The sequence below is a fragment of the Hippoglossus stenolepis genome, chromosome 4, assembly GCF_022539355.2.
Source record: "Hippoglossus stenolepis isolate QCI-W04-F060 chromosome 4, HSTE1.2, whole genome shotgun sequence".
NCBI lineage: Eukaryota > Metazoa > Chordata > Actinopteri > Pleuronectiformes > Pleuronectidae > Hippoglossus > Hippoglossus stenolepis.
In genome coordinates this window covers 28132111-28159937 of record NC_061486.1, presented here as the reverse complement: position 1 = coordinate 28159937, position 27827 = coordinate 28132111, and the positions used below count along the sequence as shown (strand labels likewise).

Sequence of the window (27827 nt, the reverse complement as noted above, 5' to 3'; positions counted from 1 at the left end):
ATGTCAGGTTTAGTTAAAGCAGGAAGCAGGTGGACCTAAAAATGCGGAACAAAAGGTGTAGGGAAACAAAAGGTGTCCTTTAATAAAAAGCAGGGTTCTTACAAAAACAAAAAAGATCTAAAAATAAAATAACTCAAGACGGGCTGACAGCAAAAACAAGGTAAACACCAGGATACACTAGGAACTCACATAAGAGGTAACTGGAGGAAAGACGACGGGGTGGAGAGACCATGTAAATGACGACCATGAACGACAACCGACAAAGACCAAGGGAAGCACAGAGAATTATATACACAGGTAATGCAGGGGTAATAGGAAACACATGAGGAACTGGTGCAGACAATCACAAGGGCTGGAAACAGGACAAAGACAGGAAGTCAAGGTGGAAAACACACAAGGAGCAGAAACTACAAAATAAAACAGGAAACAGAACTCACCGAGAAAACATTAATCCAAACACAAGGAGACACAGGATAAGGCAAAATAATATAATAAACTCTATAATAAAAATGAAAACACCTCATTTCAGAAGGCATAAGATCCAAAACTGAAAAGTCCAGAGTACAAATAAGCCCATAATCATGACATATAATATTCATTATTTTTAAAAAATTTTTATAATAATAAGCACCAGAAAGGAATAAAAGAAAGGAAAAATAATTAACACCAGAAAACAGGCACTTTCTCTCGACAAAGATAAAGGGCAGGGGCTTAATGATAAATAATAAATAAAATAAATGATAACAAATTGTGTGAAACAATTTCTGAGAAAATGTTAACTTTTCTCATTACCATACACAGTGGTAATGGGAAATCATGAATTCATGAATCATGAATCATGACAATTCAAGAAACAAAACAACAGACTGTCATTGAGAAACTCCCTGTTTCTACAGACTAATTTCACTTCACAATGACAGGTCACCACCTCACAGTCTCACTCTGATAATATCAGGACATCCTGATTTAGAATTTCAAAGCAAAAGCCCTTGGAAGTATTTTATTTTCACAGTTTTTCCTCTAAATTCAGATGATACTTAAAACAAACTACCTAATTCCACAGATTAACTTCCCTTCACAATGACAGTTCACCACCTTGGATTTTCATAGAGACAATATCAGGACAATCTGATGTAGAATTTGGTTGTGGCAACAGAGAAGGAGATTCATATGGCACTTGATAATAATGAGGTCATTGGAAAGATGGCAAAGTGCAGTGAATTACTGAGCTGCCTACTTGTTTAGTAGTCTGGTAACCGTTACATCAACAAATAGGGTTAGTCTATACAAAATTAGAGGTCTGGTAATTTGCATGAAAAGGGTGGCCTGGAAAGGAGTCAAATTCCTGGCCTGAATTATTGCCCCAGTCTACCCCTGCTGAACACAAATGCATAATGTTTACAACTGTGGTACCAAATTATGATTTTAATGAGAAGTCCAACCCTGTATAGTGCACATTTCTTTATCTGCATCTAATTTTATAGATGCACTTCTGTCCTCCTCAGTTGACCTTGACCCAAATCAAGATGTTGAAACATTTTTAAATACAGATAGTATATGTGCGCCCTAAAGAGAGCAGAGAGAAGGTGAAATGCTTAACTGACTGTGCACCTTGAGAAGAAGACTGGGATCGAACCGCCAACCTTCTAGTTAGAGGACGGGCACTTCACATAATATAATATAATACACAAAGAAAACATCAAGATGAATATTACATTATATTTCTGTCAAATGATTCTACATTCCAGACATCTAACAAGTAAGAGATACAGAAATACCAAAAGCAGAGACCTGAATGAACATAAAGATGAATTTTTCAAATATCAGTTTCATGTAAAAATTTGCCCACATTCGCAACTTAAATTAATTTCTATTATGGTTCAAAGTTTTGAGTTATTGAGTTTAATTTTTTCTCATTTAATTTGAATTATCTCTACTTTAAGATATGTTTTCTTATTATATCAAAGACATCAGTTTATAGTCAATCTTTATGTTTTTGACTGTTCAATAGTGATATCATAAATCTAATCAGAAACAGTATTATTAATAATATTAATGTTAAATGAATATTTTTCTTCAGCCTTGTCAGACAAATCGTCTTATTGTCTATAAATGATCCCAATAATCACATGGCAGCTTTACCTCACGGATATACTCACCATATTCCCTATATCATTCAGCTTTCAGTTGTTTGCTGCAGCTGTTCAAAAATGTGCTCCTGCTCTATGCTGTGAGGAAGTTGACCCATTCAACAGTGTTTTATGTCTTGCACTCCTCTGATATTTGTTGTTAATTTCACACTCCTAATTTTAAATCAGGCTTTTCAAGCAGGAGCTTAGGCTATGGTGCATGGCAGAAGGAGTCAGAGATGAATGAACAGTGAGGCAGAGAACACAGCACAAGGGCAACTCTGATTTAATCCCAGCCAACCTTGAACATGCAGTGACGTGTGTGTGTGTGTGTGTGTGTGTGTGTGTGTGTGTGTGTGTGTGTGTGTGTGTGTGTGTGTGTGTGTGTGTGTGTGTGTGTGTGTGTGTGTGTGTGTGTGTGTGTGTGTGTGTGTGTGTGTGTGTTTCATGAGAGAGAGCGGAGGAGAGAGATAGGGAGAGAGCTTGTGTGTGTATAGTTGATGATAGTAATTTTCTACACCAAATACGATCAACTGCAAATTTTAGTGTGTTTATTAATTTCACTCAGGATGACACTTCTCAGCAGCACTTCTCCTTTGCAGCTTAAAGGTGGCAGTTAAAGGATATTTGTCACATCATGACCAACATAAGCAGCTCATCCTGTGAGCAATGAATGCAGTACATTTCTAAACCCATATTTATAAAATAGGAGGGGATCCTTCTAAGCTAATGAATGGACAGCAGAGAAGTGAATTGTACTGCAGCAGTGGTTTGTAGTGGTGTTCAGTACTTATTAAACAATTCTAAAAGGAGTGTTTCTTTATGCAACTCTCTTAGGTCTTACAAAAAATGATCTTGTATATCTAAGTGTCTAAGAACTTAATTTACCGTGTCTGTCTACAGAATTCTCTCTTTCTCGCTTTCAGTATACTTTTACACAGTGCAAGTGTACATTAAGATATATTGTTTACATAGAACTAAAACCCAAACTAATGAAAGCAAACACACCTTATAGCAGCAGCTTATTAACTAATCTGCCAATTATGTTTTTGGTTGCCAAAATAGTTTCACATTAATTTTCTAACAACAGACTAATTGATTTATTAATAATTTGTTGCAACGCTATATAGCTGTTATATAGAGGGAAGAGTTGGACAACTGTCTATGTAGATGACGGTCTGTTTTGTACAGGGTTCTGGATAATAAACCTGTGAGTAATAGGTGGAGATAGGGATGCATTGGCATTTAGTAAGCAAGTGCAGTGCCCATTGTAAATCTGTCTGTTTGGAATTTCCTATTTGCTTAAACTGTTGTAATGCTGGTTTTCAATTCAATTTAGTTTTATTTGAATAGTGCCAAATCACAACATACATTTTCTCAAGGCATAGTCAGGTTGAGACCTTATAATATTATAGAGAAACCCAATAGTTCCCACAATGAGCAATCACTTTGGTGACAGTGCAGAGAAAAAAACTACCTCATTAACTGGGAGAAACCATCTGCTTTGACCTGTTGAGGTGAGCGGAGAAAAAAAGGGAGAAACTACTACTACTACTTTTCCTTCCAGGGAAAGGTTCTCCCACCCATGACCTGACTATTACCTTTGACAACTCCGTGTTAGCCCCCACCCAGACTGCTAGGAACATGGGTGTGACACTTGACAGTCAACTCTCCCTTACTGCCATCCAACCTCTGCAGCTCATCCAGAATGCAGCAGCTCGACTGGTCTTCTACCTACCTAAGTTCACTCACAGTACTCCGCTCCCTTCACTGGTTACCAGTGGCTGCCCGCATCCGCTTCAAGACACTAGTACTTGTGTACCGTGATGCGAACGGATCCAGCCCAGTCTACATCCAGGACATGGTCAAACCTTACACCCCAGCCCATCTACTCCACTTTGCATCTGCCAATGGGCTTGCTGCTCCCTCACTGCGAGCTAACCACCCAAAAAACTGGGTGGTTTGAAGTCCTGGCTCCCAAATGGTGGAATAAGCTCCCTATTGACATCAAGCCAACAGAAAAACTACATATCTTCTGCCGCAGAATAAAGACCCACCTCTCCGATGACACCTTGGTTAAGAAGATGATGTCTAACCATCGTCAACTCTGATGTTTAAAAAAATATATATATTTATAAATATATTATAACAATAATAATAATAAAGTTTAGTTGCGCTTATATATGGCACTTAGATGTAGCACTTGTGGTTTGGCTTTTTTAAGGCAAATTGTACTTACATGATTCTTGCTGTTCTGGGTTTGTACCCTCACGGTTGAATGCACTTACTGTAAGTCGCTTTGGAAAAAGGCGTAGGCTAAATGATATGTAATGTAATGTAATATTTTGAAATTAAATCATATTAATAATGTAGAGTTATTAACATGTAGTAAAATAAATGGGGGGGGGGTAGAGAGACAGAGAGAGAGAGAGGAGTGCTCAGTGCATGATGGGAGTTCCCCCAGCAGTCTAGGCCTATAGAAGCATCACTAAAGGATGGTTCAGGGCTCACCTGATATTTGTCGACTCACTCTTTCCATTCCCTTCATCCATTGACCCTTCTACCGCATCCCTCCCTCTACTCATCCCTACCCACATGTCCCTCATCCTTTCTTTTTCAGTTTGGTGCATACCTCTCACGTGTCTCATTCTAGGTACTGGTCGGGGGCCATGTAATAAACTCAAGTCGAATGATGAAGACAGAACACTCAAACTGAGTTGCAATCTGCCTGGTCACCAGTGCATCCTCCTTGACCAGCCTAGCAAACACATGTTCACCCCAACCCCTTTCCTCAGCGTCCATTCATTTCTCATCAAAATTCAATATTCATTCAGACCTTTGAATTACATGTTTTTGTGACAAGGTCCTTGCTAGTGAAGATGGGTTACTGGGGACAGGACACAGTAAAAGGTCCTATAATGCTCCGGTGTGTCCACCTTTTACAGTCGTCCTGAAAGCTGCAGCAGCAACACCCACTCTAAATATCTCTGGAGAGGCTAAGAGCTTTACACTACCATGCCAAAGATACCCCAATCTGTGTTTGCGTGTGTGCATGCATGTGTGTGTGCTTCTAGCCAGCAGCACTTGTGAAAGCTGTAGAGGAGTCCACTTGAAAAGTGATGCTTTTAGAAGGAAGTAGTCAGCCATTTTGACAATATGCCTAATACATATTGCCGTCAAAGACACACACACACACACACACAAACACCTCGCAGACACAAGCTGGTGTAGACAAAAGCATCATTTTTATGCCACATACAGTGACACACACAAGGCACAGGAAAGCAGACACACACCCACTCACACAGACACACACTGAGGTCAGATGAGTTTTGACTAGACTTTCCACTGGCAAGGCATCATGGGATTAGATCATATGTTTAACAGATTGTCTTTGGCCTTGATATCCCCCCACCCACATATCCCTATGTCACATTGTTTCACCTGTCTGAAAGCCTGTGGTCGGGCGGCTGTTTACTCATCTTGTCTGCATTTAGATGAAAGGAACAAAGTGCTTTATTAGAACATGGGGTGGGCTGTCAAGAGCTCTTATGAGGCAGCTCATTGCTGTGTGTGCGTGAGTGCATGAGTGTGTGTGTGGGGGGGGAGGTATGTGTACTGTAACTTTAGAGTCTCAGAGGAGATCACAGGGCTCCAACATGAGGCCTTCTAGTTTAGAATATTTGTTAGCTTTGACAGTCAAAATATTTAAGAATAAAATCACGTCTTACTGAGACACTTACCTACTGCTTCAATTGTATATGCCACATCGAACGAAACTGCTGTGAGGCATCTGTGATAGAAAAAATAAGTCTTCACACAGCTGTCAAACAGCCTTTGACTGAGGGCTGATGGAATAGAAGTACTTATTAAAACTTGATCAATCAGGGAGAAATGAGATGAACAGTACAGGTCAACACTTATAATGTCAACATTCCTGTTTTGCCATCCCATACTTACTACATGTCAAAATAAAGTTAGTCTTCATGGAACCACATCACATCCATTTACATCTTCGTCGGTGACTTCTACGTGTGTTTCACCACCTTTTCACCGGGAGATAATTGTTTTCTTTTGGTTTTTTTTCAACTGCTGTGTTCTCACAAATCGACTTCTCCTGGATTTCTACGGACATTATACAAGGTAGCCAGGTAGATAAAGTCCACAGAAACTGCGGAGCCTCTCACTCGGACATTTGCGTTCACACATGCACCTCCTCTGGAGTAAATACAGAGGAACTGCGGAGTTCAGTGCATTTCTGAAAGCAACTATAGTGTGTAACTATGAGACACTTGAATTTTTCTCAGAGAAGATATGTGTAAATCATGACAGTCATCAGTTGCTATGATAACTGCCAATGGGTAGTGGGCTGCTGGACACTAGCTATGCTAGAAATATACAAAAACCATTGCTTTATTTTTATTTTTTGCAGTGTGTCCAGGTTGTGTGATGTATTGGTAAAAACTTAAATTGGATTGGTCAGACCTGAGTTTGTAGAGCTCACAGCATTGACAAAAAGTAAGTAAGAAGAGTTCACTGGTTACCCTGGAAAGTCCTTGCTTCTTTGGACCAAGGCAGTAGGAACCTGTTGACACTATGTTCTGTGGGTATTTCAAGGAACTACATTCAGGTCAAAGTGGGAAACTCTTGAGCATGTTAAATATTATTGTGCAAATGGTGGATGCGTTGGTAGCTGTGTGTTTGTGTTTGTTACATGCTCTCCTGACCTTTGACTCATTGTGTTGAGGACTCCTGCTATAAAGTACAGTGACATTTTTACCCTGGATGAAAAAGGACGTTTTTGGCTCAGCCACTGCAGTAAATAACAGTCTTGATGTTACTTTGTATACAGTATAATTATCCTCCTGATCAAGACCTAGACCACAGTCCTTTATTCACTCAAAAATACATCTGTATAATGAGAACAAACAGGGTAAAGGATATAAATAAACAGAAAGTGTTTGCTCTCTTTTTCTCCTCCCCCATCAGGAATGATCTACACTACTGATGTGCTGGACCGAGAGACCAAGGATTCGTATTGGCTAACTGTGTATGCCAGCGACCATGGTGTGATTCCCCAGTTCACTACTATCGAGGTGTTCGTCCAGGTGGAGGATATTAATGACAATGCCCCACTGACCTCAGAGCCACTGTACAGACCCTCAGTGCCTGAGAACTCTCCACGTGATGTTTCTGTAATCCAGATTCAAGCCCAGGACCCTGATACCGCGCCCCCCGCTGCTGCTGACAGGCTTAACTACCGCATAATCAGTGGAAATCCACAGAACTTCTTCATCATCAACAGCCGCACCGGTAAGAAGGATCATGAATTGTCCTTTAAACATCTCAAACTTGTGTTGCTTGCTTGACAGACCTCTAACATAAAAGAAAGGAAAAATAATTAACAGCAGTAAAGTCAATATTTCTAAATTATATATAAGCCACACATGAACAGTAATAAAGCAAATTCAGTCTTCTTGAAACAGGGCTCATTAGTGCCATGTAATAATTCTTGCGTAGTCTCCACAGCATATCAAAGAAGCAGTCAGGATTATAATGCACATGTATTATTCACAATGTAGAAAGGGAAGATAAAACTGGTAGTTAAAAGCATTTTATTACTCAAATAGGTCATTAAGGGGGCCTATCCATTATCTTTTTTATTTCTTGAGTTATTGTTTTATCTATTCTCTGTGTAACCTGCGTTGTGTAGACAAGCAAGTTCTGAACCCCGACTCTGATCTCACATGGCTTTGCTAGCAAGGAGGCTAAAGCCAATGGGTGCTTGTGCCTGTAGCACGTCTCTTGTGATGTCAGAGAGTTCCTCACTGCACAGCACAGAATCCACCTATTGCTTTTCGTTTGATTATTCAGGAAAATTAATCACATTTTTGACTGCTTGAACATACTGAAATTCTTTAAAGTCCACCAGAAGTGGCTGAGCTAGGACATTAGCATTTCTGATGGTCCCTGAATGCACCTCATCGGAAGATATCAGCAGACATTTAGGCTTTAAAACACGGTGTAAATGACGCCGTTTCGAGTTGATTATGAATGTCGGGGCTTGTGGACACTTGGATGTGACCAGACATACTAACACTCTGGATAAAGAAAATCTAAAGCATGTATATCAATCGTCCTATTAAGTATATTCTGTTATATTTCGAGTTTTACTTTGTTGATCTAGCAATGGTTAGCTAGCCAGAAAAGAAGCTGGCTAGCTAACAGGTAGTTAGTAAGGTACATATTTCTCTTTCTCACTAGTAATGGATTGTAAAATAAGACTTACATTCATTAGACGTGCAAAAGCAGCTGTGTGAAATGAGTGGTAGTTGTTCCGTAGTGAATACATACTGTATGGGTCATTTTGACCCATGTGTGTAAAAGTGATGTAGAAATGCAAAATTTACATTTGTTTATAAAGTAAGAAAGGAAAAAGGAAAATAATGATTTGTGGTAATCAAAAACAAGTTAATTGGGGAATACCTTAATACTGAATGATGATATTCATTCACTGCAAAAATATAGAAAATAAAAACTGAGCCTGGTCAGTTTTGACCCATGTTGTGTATCAAAGGGTTAACTGCTCCAACTGCTAACTCAGGGTCAAAGCGCCACTTACTGATTCGCCATGAAAAAGGAAGTTTATTTTAACTTCACTGCACATTGTCCAATCAGCCCCAAATTGCTCAGGCTTCATCAGAGCCCCGACCTGAACATATCTATTACTCTGTATGTAGTGATAGCGCCACCTACTAGCAACAAGAAGTAAGCCTCGCTTTACAACTTTAATTCAACTGTGCGAAGGCCCTATTGAGATGGAAATGATTATTATTATTATTATAATTATTTTCTTTTGGGAGCTTTTTCAGGGCCTAGACATGCCCAAAAACTCATGAAACTTTTCAGGGAATTCAAGCTTCTTCAGTAAACAAATGCACACTCACAGTCTATGTGTCCACACTCCAGACCAGCTAGAGGCAGTAATGCATCAAATCGTTCTTTGCCAACCGCCAAAAAAGCCAGAAGAAGAGGTAGTAAACATACGCCAGATGCCACCTCAGACTGGCTTGTCCACTCTCGACATCTTTAGCAATATGGCGATCCAACATGGCGATGCTGCGACTAATGGACATCTAATGGAGATATTAAGATATAACTATTAGAATTTAGCCAATAGCCACATTAGCTGTCTGTTAAGTTACAAGTAAGCTAGCGGCTCTGGTTATGGCTAATCATAAAACGACTAAGGTTTATGTGGGAGCTAGGCAGCAAACTTTATCTGTAACGACAGTGTTCATTTAAAAGTGTTAATTTTCTCTTAAAGTCCCAGATTGAAGCTGAGAAAAGTAGACCAGCAACTGGACATAAACAGTGATGTGATATCGAGTTGACAGTAACCATTGACAGTTCTAGTTCACCAGCGTTGATGATGTTTTATCATAAATGCCATTCACATGGGTAATGATAGCACTACAGTACACACTGTATATCTAATTGGAGATAGCTGGTGCAGTTCATGTGTTGAGGGAAATAATGAAGTAAGGAGAAGAAGTAAGGGAAAAAGAGAACACACACATATCCCCTCTATATGCTGCCTCACAGTTTGGTCTACAGATAAGGCTTTTGGTGGAGAGTAGGGAAGATATAACTTTGTATTGTCATCTTATATCGCCTCCTTTCTCTGCATCATCCTTACATACACTTTTAGCCACGTTTCTCAGTCTTGATAGTGGATGTAGAATAGTTGTATCTGTTCTTATGAAACATTGATGAGGGTCCATAAGCCCAAAGCCTCTCTGATATACACATTTTTGTACATCTACTGACACTTCATGCCTCTGTGCTGGCAACAACCAGTGGCCGGAGGTCTAGGGAATTTCTGCAAATTTAGTTCCAATGTAAAGTTAAAATGAAAAGTTTATTTGATTTAGTTTGTCAATGCTCAAAGGTCAAGGTCACTGTGACACTACAAAACATGTTTTTGGTCTTATGAATGCAATATCTCAGGAACACATAAATGTTCACCTGGACTAAAAATCACATCATTATGGTAATTCGTTTTTTATTTTCACCATATCTGACTGACACAGACATGTACAGGTGTTACGGATGCTGATCTCTATCATAGATTTTATTTAGAAAAATTGTGAACTTGGGCCTGAAGATTGTGTCCTCTGACCTATAAAATAGCCAACATGCAATGTATGAAAAACAATACCAGTTAAATTAGATTACCTGTCATTACATTTCATTTAGCTGACACTTTTATCCAAAGTGACTTACAATATGTGCATTCAACTATGAGGGTACAAACCCAGAACAGCAAGAATCATGTAAGTACATTAACTTCAAAAGCCAAACCACAAGTGCTACATGTAAGTGCAAAATATATATAAATATATATATTAAGTGCAACTAAACTTAACAAATATAAGTGCAACTAAACTTAAATTATTATAATTATTATTTTTTTAATTGGTTACTAGACCTAAGATCTTCTTAATCAAGGCGTAGTCTGAAGAGATTAGTCTTTAGTCTGCTGTGGAAGATGTGTTGACTTTCTGCTGTCTTGATGTCAATGGGGAGTTTGTTCCACCATTTAGGAGCCAGGACAAGCAAACAGTCGTGATTTTGTTGAGTGCCTAGTTGTCCCTCGCAGTGAGGGAGCAGCAAGTCGATTCGCAGCTGCAGAGCGGAGTAAACGGGCTGGGGTGTAAGGTTAAACCATGTCCTGATTGTAGACTGGGCCTGATCCGTTTGCAGCACGGTACACAAGTACTAGTTTCTTGAAGCGAATGTGAGCAGCCACTGGTAACCAGTGAACGGGGCGGAGGAGCAGAGTAGTATGAGTGAATTCAGGTAGGTTAAAGACCAGTGGAGCTGCTGCATTCTGTATGAGCTGCAGAGGTCGGATGGCACTAGCAGGCAGACCAGCCAGGAGGGAGTTGCAATAGTCTAGGCGTGAGATGACCAGACCCTGGACCAGAACCTGCGCTGCCTTCTGAGTGAGAAGGGGACGTATTCTCCTGATATTGTGCAGCATGTATCTACAGGAACGGGTTGTTGCAGTAATGTTGGCAGTAAGGGAGAGTTGACTGTCGAGTGTCACACCCAGGTTCCTTGTGGTCTGGGTGGGTGCTAGTTGTTGATGGTGATGGTAAGGTCTTGGATGGGAGAGCATTACCCTGGAAGGAAAAATAGTTTGGTCTTGTCAAGATTGATTTTCAGGTGGTGTGTGGACATCCACTGAGAGACGTCAGTCAGACAGGCAGAGATTTGTGCTGCTGCCTGTGTTTTAGATTTGGGAAAAGAGATAATAAGTTGGGTGTCATCAGCGTAGCTGTGGTAAGAAAATCCATGTGAGTTAATGACAGAACCAAAAGAGTTGGTGTACAGAGAGAAGAGGAGGGGACCCAGGACGGAACCTTGAGGGACCCCGGTAGTGAGAAGACAAGGTTCTGACACAGTTCATCTCCAAGTTACCCAGTAAGTGTGGTCTTTGAGGTAGGATGAGAGCAGGGCGAGAGCAGAGCCTGAGACACCCAGATCCTGAAGGGAGGAAATAAGGATCTGGTGGTTCACTGTGTCAAATGCAGCAGAAAGTCTAGAAGGATGACCACAGAGGAGAGAGAGACTGCAGAAATAGAGGCAGAGAAGGAGGAGAGAAGAGATTGATAAGTGCGCAGGTCATTAGGGTGTTTAGATTTTCACCATTTGCTTTCTGGTACTGTCGGTACAACTTGGACAGAGAGAATCAAGAGAGGAGGACAGAGTAGAAAGGAGAGTGTCTGTGGCAGAGCTAGGATGCATGAGTGAGAAAGAGTCAGATGAAGGGAGGGCTGATAAAACACAGGAGGCCAGAGAGGAGGGAGAGAGGGAGTGAATCTTGCGCTGACAGGTACAGAATCTGTTGATGTGATAGGGTTGTCAGATTGTGAGAGTGGCCGAGAGTAAGAGATAAAGAAGTGGTCAGAGACGTAAAGTGGGGTTACAGTGAGGTTAGTGGAAGAGCAGTTTCTAGTGAAACTAACGTCAAGGTGGTTACCAGCCTTGTGCATAGGGAAAGGATTTAGTGAGAGAGCAAATGAAGAGAGTAAAAGTAGTAGGTCAGACGACTTCTCTGTCTGGATGTCGAAGTCACCCAGGAGGACAAGTGGAGGTCCATTTTCTGGGATGTTCAAGAGGAAGACGTCTAATTCCTCCAAGAAATCTCCCAAAGGACCTGATGGATGGTAGAGAACAAAAATGGTTAATTGTACCGGATGAGTTACTGTCACAGCATGAAGTTCAAAAGACAGTGGAGTAAAATGTGGCAGCGAGAAGAGAGAAGAACTCCATTTGGGGGTGGTGAGTAAACCTGTACCACCACCCCTACCATTGGGTCTGGGTGTGTGGGTGAAAGAGTAGGCAGAGGAGAGAGCATCCACCCCTGGATGTATTGGCCGGTGTGATTCAGGTTTCAGTGAGATAAATAAATCATTCAAACCTATATATAAGCCACACATGTGGACAGTAATAAAGCAAATTCAGTTTCATTTTATGAAACAATATTAATTGCAGATAAAGTGATGAACACATCGAAACATAAAAAGTGACTGTATATTGTAATGACGGAACAAATCTGAAGTAGCTCTGGAGTATTACCACAGGCCAAACAAACAGCCCATTTCAAATAGGCAGGTTTAGAATGGGCACTGCACTAGTTCATAGTAATTAAATTCAAAATTCCTCCTCCTTCCAAATTCCTCCTTTGTTGAATATAGCTTTTTCTTTCCTGCGCTGTTATAGGAATGAGTGCTTGGATTAACAATGTGGTTAACAACAAAACGCAATGATACAATTTTCCTACTTCCCAAAAAGAAGGTCTTTCATCAACTAAATGTTGCTTGAACTCTAGGAACATTCATATATTTCAACAACAGGAAACTACCAAACATTGCAGACAGTGTCAGTTTGTAAAGTGCACAGTGTAGAATGTGATTAGTGTCAGTTGTACTATCACTTTGTGTCACTGACCTCGATGCTCCCTGACACGGATTGTGAAATCCTTGAAGCCCTATTGATCACAAGCTTCTTCTTGTGCTTCAACTTTTCTCGGTCCTCTCTTCTTCCCACTACTCTAAAAAGTACAACATTTTGGTTGTGTTGTGAGCAGATCAGGAATTGGACCCAGACGCACGACAGACCACTACTGGCAGTAATAATAAGTTTTAATTTGAAAAAGAGAGTCAGAATTAAGGTACAGATCAATGGAGATATGCTGCAGGTACGCAAGGACTTGCAGAGGGAAGAAGCAACAGCCAGACCTGCCTTACCAATCATACTTACACCAACACTTGCCGCACCAATCAGAAGAACACACATCCTCATACATACTCACACTCCCAGAGGAGGGATTGGCGGCCACGGAGCAGAGGATGACAGGTTGCATTTTCTTGCCTACTTTCTTTAACTGTCAACATTCCAGCTCACATTTTTTTATAAATGTTTTGTATATATATACAGTCACAGCACTTAACAGTTTTTACTCTTTCACAAAGGTCATGTTTTAATCTGATTGTCTGTGACATACTGAAATCTTTTGCCCTGTTACCTGTGTGCACCACATGATCAGAACATTGTCGTTGTTGATCCACTCATATATTTTGGTCAGTCACCAATTGGGTCTTGGATAGAGGAGACTATTTCCCATTTGTCTCTGCAAAGTCATGGCAAACTTAAATGAAAATCTATTTTTATATGCAGTTGTAAAATATGGGAGTCATGGGGCCAATTATATAATTCACTGAATTCACAAACATGTGCACATGGAAAAGACATCAGGAGGAAACCTTACCTGTTACCTCATCATATGTCAATGTGTGAAGTCTGCAGAGCACCATCTGGATAAGCCATGTAGTTTGAGCTTTTCGCAGAAAAAGGTGCTTGGAGGAAAAAAGGAACAGTGATTGATGAAAAGAACAAGTTTCCAACTGTTTAACATGGGGGCGGAAATATTTTGCTTCAGGTTTTTTGCGGCAGCCAGTGATTTTGTTGCATGAAAGCTGCAGTTGTCTTCATTACTTTCCTTTATTTCACTCAGGATGTATCTCCAATCCCAGAAAATTAGCATAATTACCATCAAATGGTATTATTAGTTCTTTATTTAAACTTGAAATTCATTAAGGAGGGAAGGCTTGCATTTATAATGACGACTTAAATGCTTACTTGCCTTATAGCGATTGTGTTATGAAACATGATATGGATGCATGACACAAGAAAATAATTCTTAAACCAATAAGCTTTTAGTAACACAGAGAAAAGCAGTTTAAGAGGGCAGATGGAAAGGTATGTGTTTTAAACCCGCCACACACAGGAAGGAAGTCAGTGAAATCTGAATCAGTTCTCCAGGAAATTTCCACTGTTCATTTAATGGGACCTGACATGTTAATCCCACTACTTGTAAGACATGTAATGGAAAGGTCACTACCACAACTTCACATTCATATGCTGAAAGTATGAAGTTGACATTTTATATAATATATCTACCTGTTTGTCAGCCCCCCCCCCGTCTCTGTTTTAAATGAAACCTTCCAGATCCTCTAGATCAGGGGTCGGCAACCTTTTTGACAATAAGTGCCAATGTGAAATGTTCTTAATTAGTGTGCCATACCAAAAAATATTAAAATTAAGTTTTATTATTGAACCAAAATTAATATTTCCAACAGACATGTCATTTTATTCAATCCATATTGGCTATATATAGAACAACACTCTAAAGAAACATGTTTATCTCATTATGATTGCAATAATAAGTTTGTCATTAACCCCACCAACCCCACTCATATTCAGAATTGTGAAAGCTTGCTTCAGTCACATGGTTTTGGCAGTGTCAAAGACTTTGAGAGAGTTTGCCTGCTTCCCATACCTGGACACTGCACGTTTGATTGATTCTCCCTTGTCTGCCTGATCTTAGAAACTTCTTTCGTGCTTTGTCTCAAAGTGGTGCTTAACACTGGACATTCTGCAAACAACACTTTAAAACATAACGTGCACACAGCACAGTCCTTATGAAAAACAAAGCCGTAGTCTTCTGCCCATGAGGGCTGAAATGCCCGTACCTTCGGTTTGTTAGCTAGCGGGCATGCCATCACCAGTACACCTGAACGGCTGCACTTTACGGAGATTCGTGTGGGAAAACGTGAGCAGCGCCGGCTGGGAGGCTTCTTCTTCTTATTTAATGGCGATTGGCATCCAGCCTATGGCGCATTACTGGCACCTAGTGGCTGGGAGGTGTTAACATCAATCAAGCTAAATAATACAGGCTGCGTGACGGCAAAACCTTTGAACATTTCTTTAATAAGGAATCACCTGTGTGCCAATGATTATGGCTCCGCGTGCCAATGATGGCACGCGTGCCTAAGGTTGCTGACCCCTGCTCTAGATGATTGGCATAATTACCTCTTCTATAGAGTTGTTAATCACTCCTTAACTTCACAGAGCTTTCAACTGCATCTAATAGTACATGTGTAATGTTGCCAGACTCTTAGCAAAGACCCAGAATAACAATGTGTGTCTTTTATTCATCTTTAGTCATTTTAGGATCTTACATTTTGGTTATTGTAGTGTATGTTCCCTGCATTGTGAATATGTTTCTTGGGTTTGTTTTTTCATAACTGTTAATTGTGGTAATGTGTAATAAAGAAAGTGCTGAACAAGCGTTTTTTTAAATACAGACTATTTCCCATTTGTTGTGTAGGATTAAATCCACATAACCACCATGCATCTGGTATGTGTAGTTGCAATTTGACACTGTATTTTGCAATATGCAATGTGTCAGTGAGATTAGAAAGTGCAGATAGTGAGAGTTCCTCCAGTTTTAGAGAAAGAGTTAATTTATTTTAGGTTATAATGCGACAATAACTTCTTCATAGATGTGAAGAGTTGTCTTTGGTCTCTATATGTCAGACCTGTGATAGACTACATTGTTTTGGAACAGTAATTATGCCTTTGGTTGAGACGCCTTAACTCAGAGCTGAAGAAATTTGGTTTTCTGTATTTAATTCTAGAATGAAAAGTTAAGTTCATTCTGTTCAGTCTATTATGTATTTCTGATGATACCACTTCTGACTGTGTCTTCTCCTCAATTTTTGCCATATTTGTCAAATCCATAATACAGACTAAAGCCATTTCTGACGAAAGCCATTTCTTCCCTGGGTTTCTGATTCTGTCTTACAACAGCAAATAAACTCTTGTCTGCTAGGGCGTTTGAGCTAATGTTGCATAATCGCATTGCCAATAGGCTCCTGCTTTATTTATAAGGTTGCTACATTCCAGGAGGAAAGGAGAGTATACAGAAGTGTGTGTGTGTGTGTGCGCAGTGTCGCTGTTGAGTGCTGTCACATTCGCTTCTTTGTCAGTTCTATTAATGTGGCATGCAGGAGCTGAATTTAGCTGCTCCTGGCTTGTTAGCATGTCAGCCTGCCTGGCAATTAAAGTAAAACCCACAAGTTGTGAACTCATTAATAAGTAGCTTTTTGTTAAGCTTACATTTATGACTGTAACAGTCCACAGCTAAGTGCTACGTACAGAGGTCGTAGATAAATATTTCAATTAAATTAAAATACTCTGGAAGAAACTGGGAGCAAATTGATCTATTTGGAGAATACGGTGTTATGAGCTTTTTAATATATGAAGGGGCTTGATTGTTAAGGGCTTTGTATGTGAGGAGCAGGATTTTGAATTCTGTTCTGAATTTTAGAGGGAGGCAATGCAGAGAAGCTAAGACAGGAGTCATATGATCTCTCCTACTTCCTGTCAGCACTCGTGCTGCAGCATTTTGGTCAAGCTTGAGGCTTTTCACAGACTTACTGTGACATCCTGATAATAAAGAATTACAGTAATCCAGTCTAGAGGTAACAAATGCATGGACTCGTTTCTCAGCATCCTTCTGAGACAGGATGTTACTAATTTTCATAATATTGCGCAGGTGGAAGAAAGCTGTCCAAGAGACTTATTTTTCTCTGTGGGTCAAATTACATTTTCTGGTCAAACATAACTCCAAGGTTCCTTGCAGTGTTAGCTCATCTGAAACACAGCACCATCAATCCTATTAAAACGATTAATGACGACAGTAGACTACGTTGACAAAGCAACATTTCTTTGGAGGCTTCTATCTCTGTAAATCAGGGTCTATACAGATGAGTGATTATGAGATATGTGTTGAGAGTTGACTGATTAACTCTGGGGCTGAGGGTTCATTGTCAATGTATGTTTGACCCCTGCTTTCTCAATAGGCTTCATCTGTAAGTCCTTCCTTTTCTTGTCCAGTACAAGAAGGCACCAGGAGAAATGTCTGATATTAGCTACATCTGTAGTATAGTATAGTTATTTTCATTCAGAAAAAAAAAATCTCTGCAACCAACGGCCAATATCATTTTGTTTTTTAATGTGGTGAACTGTCCTCCAGGTCATTTCCAGTCAGCAAAAAAATCTCTACACTCATCCCTCCTTTCATTTGATCCTCGCTATTCTTGGCATCTTTCTCTCTCTTTTCCGTCTCTCCTGTCAAGTTCCTCAAGTACAAAGTTTTTATTTTTCTGAAGAGGTTCTGTCAGCTAAGTTAGAGAAATACTTTGCTCTCCCCAGAGGACAAAACATGAGTAGCTGTCAAATACTTTTACCACAGTTGTGATAACAGGCTGTATGCAGTGTTATATTGTAAAGCTCATTTTACATGGTATGAGGAACCTCTCTGAAAGGGTCTCTGCAACACAAAAACCATATACCAACTATATTCAAATTAATTTCTTGGTCTTGGTGTTCATGGTTTTCTTTCTAAAGTTGAAAATATTTGATGTTTCTCTGATTTTATATGAGAATTGATTTTTGTTTAATTTCTTCATCACTTCAATCATCATGCAATTGAAATCATTAAGTGTGAAATGTGTAGAGTTAAAAAAAACAAACACACAAACCAAGACATTTATACTGCATTGGTGACTGAACCATATATCAGAATGTGTATGACCGAGGCCTAAGGTCATGATTGGCTGTTGACTGCAGGTGTGCAGGTGAAGCAGTGGGAGAAAAAAGCAGAGAAATTGGAAAAAGAATAGCATGAAGGTAAGATTCCCCTAAGTTCAGGCACTACAGGTGGGAGGGAGTTGTGCTGGTAGACCACACCAGATCCAATGTGTGACCTCTGGTGTGGTTGGGCCCTTTGACGTTCTCTGTGATGTTATAGCAGTCCAGCAGTGACAAGAATTCATTAGCCAGTATGCAGCTGATCGAGTCCACATGAATGCTAAAATCACCAAGAAGAAGTGGAGATGGAAATGTAGAGCAGACAGTTCAGATGAGAAGGTAGTGGAGGCTTTAGTGTGTGATTGATAAGGACAACTGGGAGCAGTGAAGATCTTGCCAGTGTGATGGCAATGCGCTCAAATGAGGTGTCAGTGAGAACTGGAAGTTCCGCAGCAAAGATGTTGGTCTGGGTATATGACACTTTGGGGGTGAGGCTTGAATGAGTGCCATAAAGTCCTGGTGGTTTAACCATGTTTCAGTGGGCCAGAGAGGGTCAAGTTCCTTGCCAGTAATGATTTTGTGGATGAGTAGTGCCTTTCTGTTCAGGAAAAGAGTATTCAGCAGCATGAACTGTGCAGTTTTGTTTGCAGATGCTGATACATGCGATGTGGGAGGAACAGCACTGTCAACACAGACCAGGGACCGCAGTTTGCAAGTTCCCAAAGTTGGCATATTGTTATGGCATTGCTGCAGATAGGTGGAACTATCTGGGATGTTGCCACTGAGAGTCTCCCAACACAGCCAGATACAAACCACTCAGGTTTCAACATGCTTTATTTAACTGCCAAATCAACCAACATAAATTCAAAAACAGCAACTGAAATCCCCCAGCAGCTCAGCTCTCTTGCTTTGTCTGTACAGTCTTTTCATGCGTCACCCTTATGTGTTTCTCTGCCCCAGTGGCAGCTCTCCTGCTGCCTTTATTTTATGTGAAGTAATCAGCCAACACCTATCAGCTGCACTGATAAACCCCCTGGTACCGTGGGGGCCACTTCCTTGCTCACATAATGCTATGCTAAATTTTCCTTCTTAGTTCCCCACTTTTTTAGTTTTATGTCTCAATCCCTTTTTTAACATCACATCTTTAAATTCATCACCAAAAATCATCAGGAATGATGTTACCAAAGTCAGATATAAGGGCTCTATAATCCATAATGACATGATTGGATAATTAATGTTAATGACAACCAACCAACCCTATCCAAACTGACTGAATACTTGTGAACATAACTTATGAGGCATGCTAATGATATTAATGTTCCCTGTCCATGAGTTTATTTAACATAGCTTTGCAGTCTTTAAAATGTACTGTGGAGTGACAAGATAGGTGCATACACAAGACCTCTTTACTTAACATGGAACATATATCCATATCTTAATTTTATGACAAATATGCACATTTCTTAAAATATTTCCTTTGCAAACATTTTTCCTATAAACCTGGGGTACGGAACTTTTGTATCCCTCTTTTGGCAGTGAGAGTAATTACACAAACACTGATGAGGTACTTCTGATCTGGCTATTGATTACTTTCTTTAATAGACAGTAATCGTAACCACAGAGTTTCTTATTTATCTGAAGCATCAGAAACTTTTCTTGGACACTTCCTTTGGCTCCTCCATGATCCTAGTTGCTGTTGCCTTTCTCGTCTCCTGTGTTAAAGTTACTCCTCTCTGCATGTAATTAGATCAAGTCAGTCATCGTGTCTGACATCCACATATAATTACCATGTCACTCTGCTCATTGGGCTTAGTGGCACAGCAGTGTCTTTGTTTGTGCGTGCATGCATATGTGGAGTGTGTTTGTGTGTGTGTCTTGTCTTTTTTCTAATAGTTTTCTCTGCTGTTTTCTGTCTAAGGTCTGATCACCACAACCTCAAGGAAACTGGACCGTGAACAACAAACAGAGCATGTTTTGGAGGTGGGTGTGTGTGTGTAATGAAAGTGTGTGAAAAGCCTCACCACACATATCCAATTCACAGAACTTTAACAAATCACAAACCCACGCAGAAACTGAAATAACCTAATTCAAAGATCCAAATACTGTTACTTAACTGTTTAAGTCATTGTGGCAGTTGACCATGCCACGGGGCTCTTCCACACACAGACAGAGACGGTCCTGTTGCTTTTCAGCATGTTTTATTTACACCAAAACAGACTAAGTTTATACATGTGTCTGATCAGAGAGAGAGAGAGAGAGAGAATATTAGAGCGAGCCTGACAGCTGATGAATGCACTGCCCTGAAGAACGATTTAACTCATTAATTGATCATTATGTGATGATCCGTGTTGATATTGTGGCGACAAACAAATAAACTTTAAAAGTGTAGCAAGTCATGAGGCTTCAGCTGGGAGAGAGAGAGAGACACACACACACAGAGCAGCGGAGTCTGTGTTTGTGCCTCTGTGTATGTGCTGTTACTTTTCCCTCAGGTTCTGGGATCATTAATAAGCTTCACAATAACCTTAGCCCTAACCCTTTTATATAATCAACCGCTCATAATGATGAATTTAACTCGGGCAAACAAGATCACTGGAAGTTTCCACCGTAGAGTTTAGTTGGAGGAGGCGTAGCGAGATTTGATGGAGCCACGTCTATATCTATACACCAGTGTGTGTGGAAGGGTTTAAGTTCTAGTTCTACACCTTTGTACAGCGTGGCTGTTAACAAAAAAACATTTTCTTATTAGGAATAAACTTTTCCCTTAAAGGGGAGATATCATGCAAATTCCACTTTGTTAGTGCTTCTACACATTAATGTGGGTATCTGGCATGTCTACCAACCCAAAAACTCTGGAAAAAAAACACTCGCGCGTTTTGTTATGGTTCCTCTAAGTCAGAAACGTCATGCTTGAGTGACTCGAATGAGCTTCCTGTGTATTATGTCGTCACAATACACTCATCCCCCCCGCCCCCCCACACTCGTTACGCCGGGTTAACACCGGACGCAGCGAGGCTGCGAGGCAGCGCAGCGCCGTTCCCAAGCGCGCAGCCGCCTGGCTGTTCACACGGGACGTGCATTTCTCCGCTGGTCAGCCCCATAGACTGTATATATAAGGTCAGCCCGCGATTCTGCTTTCTCCGCTTGTTGTTGTACCCGTTGAATGTCGGGGTTCGGGGGTAAATGATGGTCTTCATAGCCCCCTCTCTTTCTCTCTCTGTCTGTCTGCTTGTGTGCTTGTAGTGGATGGGCAGAGGGGACATTTAATTATGTGATTGGGAAAATTAAAACTCCAGGACAACAGAAGGGGAATACAAAGTATGGGATGCATATTTGATAATTTATATCGTTTAAAATCATGGGGGGAGAGGGGGGAGGGGGGAGCTGGCTCATTAGCATTTAAAGGAACAGGCACTCAAAACAGGTCACTCTGTGGAGGGCTGTTTTAGACAGGGTAAAAAGGGTGCTGTTTTAAATGATCCTTGTGGTATTTTGACCAAAGTATGTTACAGACATTTCATTAAGACCCCAAGGAACCATATCAACTTGTGGTAAAATGGGCATGCTATGTCCCCTTTAAGTGAACTGTCTGTAGCTGAATAGGTTCGGCTTATGCTACTGGATTGTAATGTTGGTCATAACAGTGGTACTTGGAGAGCCCAATATTTTCTAAGGTGGTACATGGTGTAAAAAGATTGAGAACCACTGCTCCACGTGAAGCAGTTTCACACATCAATCACACATTGCTGTCAGGGGCAATTTGAGGTTCAGGATCTTGCTTCAGGACAAGCTCGAAGAATTAGGGGAGACTGGGATCAAACCACAGACCTTCTGGTAGGTAAATTACCCGCTCTATCTCCTGAGCCAAAGCCAATCTCATAAAAAAAGGGAAAAGCCTTATTTTGGAAATAATATGTTGTGATCAGATTTGAAATTGGGGAAGTTGCCACAAACAAATCAACATCTGTGCACTGAGCAGTGCATTGAGGTGTTTTACTTTGACTTTGAGCTGTCCAATTGTGATGTGATGTTAATGCCAGATCTGAACGGGGGCCATTGAATGTGTATTGAGTCTCTCACTCTGTTCCACCCTTCCAGGTGTTGGTGTCGGATGGGGGTCCTAGTCCCAGACAGACTACAGTGTGGGTGATGGTTCAGGTCCTGGATGAAAATGACCACAAGCCCACTTTTCCAGAGAAGGTCTACCAGGTCAAACTTCCAGAGAGAGAGCGGAAGAAAAAGGGTGAGCCCATCTATCGGGTGTTTGCCTACGACCGTGATGAGGGGCCCAACAGCGACCTCTCCTACAGCATTGTGGATGGCAACGAGGATGGGAAGTTCTTCATCGACCCCAAAACAGCAGTGGTTTCATCACGCAAGGCTTTCACTGCCGGGAGCTACGACATCCTAACTGTGCGAAAACTAATCAATTATGAAGCATGTTGGCTAGCATGTTTTAGGACATGTAGTTGAATATATTATGACCACATATTATGACAATATGACCACAAAAAATATAAAATTATTGGCATTGGACTAACTTCTGTGCGGTTTTGCTTCAGATCAAAGCAACAGACAATGGGCGTCCTCAGAGGTCCTCTACAGCTCGCCTGCACATTGAGTGGGTCCGTCGACCTACTCCCTTGACTCTCCCACTGCTCTTTGATGAGCCATTCTACAACTTCACTGTCATGGAAAATGATAAGGTGGCAGAGATCGTTGGTGTGGTGTCCCTGCAGCGGAGGTCTGCCCACTTATGGTTTGACATCACAGGTAAAATGCCCCTGTAGTTGAGGACGATGTCTGTAAGCGAGTGGAGGTCTTTGTGTAGTCTGAGCAATTGTCTGCCCAGGCTCAGTGCATGGTGTGAGTGGGGCTGACAGTGTATATGTATATGAGGTGCAGGTCAGGTTTTGTGGCCTCGCGGCATGATCTGTTTTGCTCTGCCCATCCCAGTCACCATGGCAACCGCTTGTCCAGTGGCCAGGTCTGTATACCGTGTGGGAGGTGAAGCAATTAGAACTGTTGCTTTTCATAAAGAACTTGAATACAAGATATATATTTATGAAGGGGCTTGATTGTTAAGGGCCTTGTATGTGAGGAGCAGGATTTTTAATTACCTTGACATCTAACCCTAACCCTATAACCCTATATATAAATAAAAGTATATTTATGTTTGTTATCCTGAGACTCATTTTTCACTTGACTTGACAGGAGATGTAGTTTTATTCTTGTTAATAATATTAACCTATTTAGTTTGAAGTCTCTGCTCAGAGAAGGCACAGACTTGTGCTACATGAAGAACACTGTAAAGCTAGTGTGATGTTCACCTGTATGAATAGGAAATCAGTATGGTAGACTTAAATTCCTACAAAGTTCACTTTTGCCCACTTGAAAGGCTTAACCAGATTATGTCATGCCCAGCTCACTAAGCTTAATTTTCATTTATTATGTATAGTGGTTTTGGTAAAAGTGGTAAAAGTGATTTAATAATTCTCATTTCTATAAATTTTCAATGCCATAAAGTACAACATATACACTGATAGTTCCCTTGTTGTGATGTAAGCACTGTGGGCTCCAACTCAGCCCAAACTAAATTGAAAACAGCAACCAGGTTCCCACAATGCACCATCCATCTTTCCTTTTATTGTCACTGAGCAGTGACAGTCATTGTGTATCCAGCTGGAGATACCTTCTGGCTTGTGCTTTTGTGTGTGTGTTTCACGTTGATGGACTACATTGCAGCCAAGGTTCAGGCTTTTGGCTCCCTATAGCACCGCCCATCTCCTCTATCTTTCTCTTTATCTCTGGGACCATTTCTCTCTCTGTCTGTTCACACTCTCCCATTTTTCTGTGTTTACAGCCACTCTCAATCTCAAATAATTAAATATTTTCTTAAACTTTTCATTAACTTCTATTAACGAGACAATCATCAGGATAATTAGTGTCACCATCATCTTTTAACAATATAGCATTACTGCAGTACAAGAGTCAAATGACGTAGCATATATATATGTGTGTGTGTGTGTGTGTGTGCAAAGGCTTTACAAAAAACAGCCTTATCAAAAGAGTTGATATGAAACAGCCCGAAATAATACAAATTTTGGGACTGTTATTTTTTTTTTATGTTAGAGTTCAGGGAGGATGTCTGTTAGAAACAAATATCAGCATCAGTGTGGTGAAAACCCATGAATCAGTGTAGAAGCACAAAACCAAGACGACTAACAATTTCCCTCTGACAAAAAAGTGTTCCATAAAGTGACATGTATTTTCGGTAGACTGGGTTCAAAGTAAAATAATTTGAGGAAGATTCAGCTCATCGGAGGCAGTTGTGTCTCTACCTGTCTTGTCAGTCCGTCTCCTCATTTCCTTGCTTATCATGTCATCCTCTTGATGTTCTTCTAGAGCCTGTCTCTCCCTCCTGTCTCACATTCTCTCTCCTCTCTCTCCTCAATGCTTCTTGCCTGGAAGGTCCCAGGTCTTTTCGTGAGATGTTCTATATTCTGCAGAGCGCTTGTGGCAGGAACTGTTCATCAGAAGGTATCTCACTTCCAACTTCCACTAATTCTCTTTGCTATCTTCTTTCCACTGCCTATTTTTTTCCTTTATTTCTTTTACCTTGTCTCTTCTGTTGGTGCTCATCGTCCACCCCTGTGCTAATTATCCGTGCTGCTGATATATTCCTATGATCACTTGGTTGGATGGGTGGATTAAATCACACAATGTGTCTGTGTGTGTCTGTGTGTGTGTGTGTGTGTGTGCGTGTGTGTGTGTGTGTGTGTGTGTTTCACGTTAATGGACTACATTGCAGCCATGGTTAATTGAAGGGATGAAACTTTAGTAAAAATGTTTCACAACCTTTTTATCTACTCCCATGTCAACAACCCTCGGGTCACTTGGGTGACAGCCTATCTAATGACCTGCTGTTAGCAACACCTGTGCACACATTCCTTATGGAATCTATGCATGCCTTCATGTAGCAACAATATAAAGGCAGGTTCACAAATGCACGGAAATGTTCCACTACTCACTGACCTATTAGCTACACTAATGGATCTATCTGACTGTTGGGCAGCTGGTTTGGAACTGAAGAAGCATAACATAACCTTTATCACCCCCCACTTCCAGCAAAAACACCAGTCCCCAAATCATTCCTTCAAGGGCAGCAGACAGCAATTAGCATCCAGCATGTTAATAAAATCCCTCACAAAATGTAAACAGTGTGAATATAAAAAGGCAAGTGAGACATGGTAGAGGAGTGACAGAGACAAAGAGAAGAGAAAACAAGCAAAGAAACTGTATGAGGAGTTCATAGACTTATATCTTGTATGTTGAAGAAGCAAAGAAAGGCTGGCGTGTGACCCTAACCTCACAAGAGACATTAGTTGCATGATGCTGAGCTATCCATTCATTTTAATGCACACCAACTTGGAATGTGTGTGAAAATTGCACCAGAGTCGAAAAAAATGTAAAACTGGATACTACAGAGGATGAAGTGTGAGGTGTGTCTCTCAGAGGTGGTGTAGAGAGAGGCTCAGCAGTTTACCTTAGAAACAAAAAACAGTATAGATGGATGAGTAGAGAAGCTGGAGCCTCTGTGTGATAGAAAAGAGTACTTTCTACACACACACACACACACACACGTATATTGCAAAATACACACAGACCATATGCATGCTCACACCACATCCTCTAAACACAAACCAGTGATCCATTTATAGCTTGAGCTGCTCGTGCCCCACCCAGCAGGCTGAGCGAGACAGACTCACACACATTCGCAGAGAGCGGAGATCTGACGAGATCACAGACAGCCTCAGTCTGGTCTACAGAATCCATACACACCCACATTCTGCAACTAAAATATACAGTGTATATACCCACATAAACCTCCACACAAATTGTATGTGCGCATTATTAAGTCTTTATATAACCATGGAACACAGGGTTAATTTAAATTGTATATTTGGACACTTTTAACAGCTGTGGCTTTGGGTCACACCATTCTTATATAGCTGTGGATCAGGAGGTAGAGGGTCATCCACAAACCAGAAGGTCAGTGGTTCGATCCCTGGCACCACCAGTCTGCATTTCAAAGTGTCCTTGGGGAAGATGCTCAACCCCAAATTGCCCCGAAAGACCAAGGAAAGAAATGTAGAATGAGAGATTGAATTAAGATTCAGATGACAGTCTTTCCCATATGTGCCATGGCTTTGGCTCCATATAATCCAGAGATTTCTCCAGATCCATTATGCATGCTAGCTTTGTTTGTCAGTTTACACAATTAGCTACATGCTGACACACAGGCAAATAACTCAAATTTAAACTTCTAATTCTAATTGAAAACAAGTTTTTCCAGGATAATAAGCTATCAGAACACACATACTGGCAAAAATAAATATATGTTAATGTCATAAGAAGTCATGGGAAGTTTTTGGTTTGATAAAAATCTCCTAGAACTTCGGACATCCAAAAAATATTTTTGTTTGTCTCTCTGCTTCATGTTACTAATGTTGGTTAGGTGAGACACCAGCATGTTCTGTGGTGAGACAGACGTAGGAAACTGTTTTAGAACAGAGCAGAGTTAGTTTTTTTTCGTCTCCCCTACTTTGTGGGTTTTCTTTCTCTGTAATTTGGCATCAGCAGAGCAGAAGCTTTTTCCAGCCTCAGCAAGAATCTTGCCCATCCCTCTACTTCTTTATGGGCTAAAGGCCTTTGCACATCAACTAAACTTCACGAAATAGAGAATAATTCAGAGGCGATTTAGACGTGCCTGAATAGTCACGTTAAGTGCGACGAGATTAAGTGAATAACTTATATGGAAAAAATTGCACAGCATAAACGAAAGATGGAATCAACATCAAGCAATGATATCTGAAAAAAGATGAAATACCTGGGTATTGACAAAGAGAGGATAACTTAGTGAGTTTCACTGGTTTAATAGTTTAAACTGTACCACACCAGCTTTAGGAAAATTACAGTACCTCCATTCGACAGTGTGAAGAACTGGTGCACCAAGATAATTTTTCATGAGAATTTATTTAATTAATTTTAGGAAGGTTGTGTTTGTTAGTAAACAGTCCCAGCTTTCCACATTTAGTTCATTAATTTTCTTCAACAAGAGTTGGGTTGCCTGTTGCTTGATCCTATTAGGCTACATCATAGTATATGGCATAAATAGACAAATAAACATGATATCAGAGTGCTTCAGTATGTGACATCATCAACAACACACATTCTGAGTGGTTAGATGTGTACATGTCAGAAGGAAAACCTTGGAAAAATCTACCTTGGTCTAAAAAATAAAAGTCGTAATACCACTCTGCAAATTTCTTACACTAATGTGAAAGCTTGCATTAATTGGGGACAGATTCAAAAAACATTAATAATGTGCAAATTAATTGCACAAAACTAAAATAAATTGAATGTAAAGGCCTTTAGTGTGTATGTTCAGGTTGGATGGGGTTTGACGCTGCGTTAATCACAGAATGGTTTAGTGCCTTTACTGTCTTCATTTGGTCATTAATATTTTTTGGTATACACAAGCACAGCCCAGATGACAGTACTCAGTCACTTGCCTCGTATTATATATCTGTAAATGTCTAAAAAGTGTCGTGCTGATGAGTGCTTGCCTCACTCCAAGGTCAACTTAAAATTCTGCCCTCTCTGAATATTTATTAGTTCTGTTAAAAA

The 27827-nt window shown here is 40.5% G+C and overlaps 1 protein-coding gene across 5 annotated transcripts in view; it reads left to right on the top strand.

Moving 5' to 3' along the window:
* The window catches only part of fat3a (FAT atypical cadherin 3a), a 177260-nt gene that overhangs the window by 92755 nt on the left and 56678 nt on the right, over window positions 1-27827 (top strand). For 3 of the 5 annotated variants that reach the window (XM_035153813.2, XM_035153810.2, XM_035153808.2), the window contains exons 3-7: window positions 7119-7442; window positions 20056-20117; window positions 22236-22550; window positions 22700-22910; window positions 24609-24677. In XM_035153813.2, the coding sequence (XP_035009704.1) occupies window positions 7119-7442; window positions 20056-20117; window positions 22236-22550; window positions 22700-22910; window positions 24609-24677 (981 nt within the window). The remainder of the gene's footprint in view (window positions 1-7118; window positions 7443-20055; window positions 20118-22235; window positions 22551-22699; window positions 22911-24608; window positions 24678-27827) is intronic. The other 2 variants (XM_047339510.1, XM_035153811.2) reach the window with 1 other exon arrangement.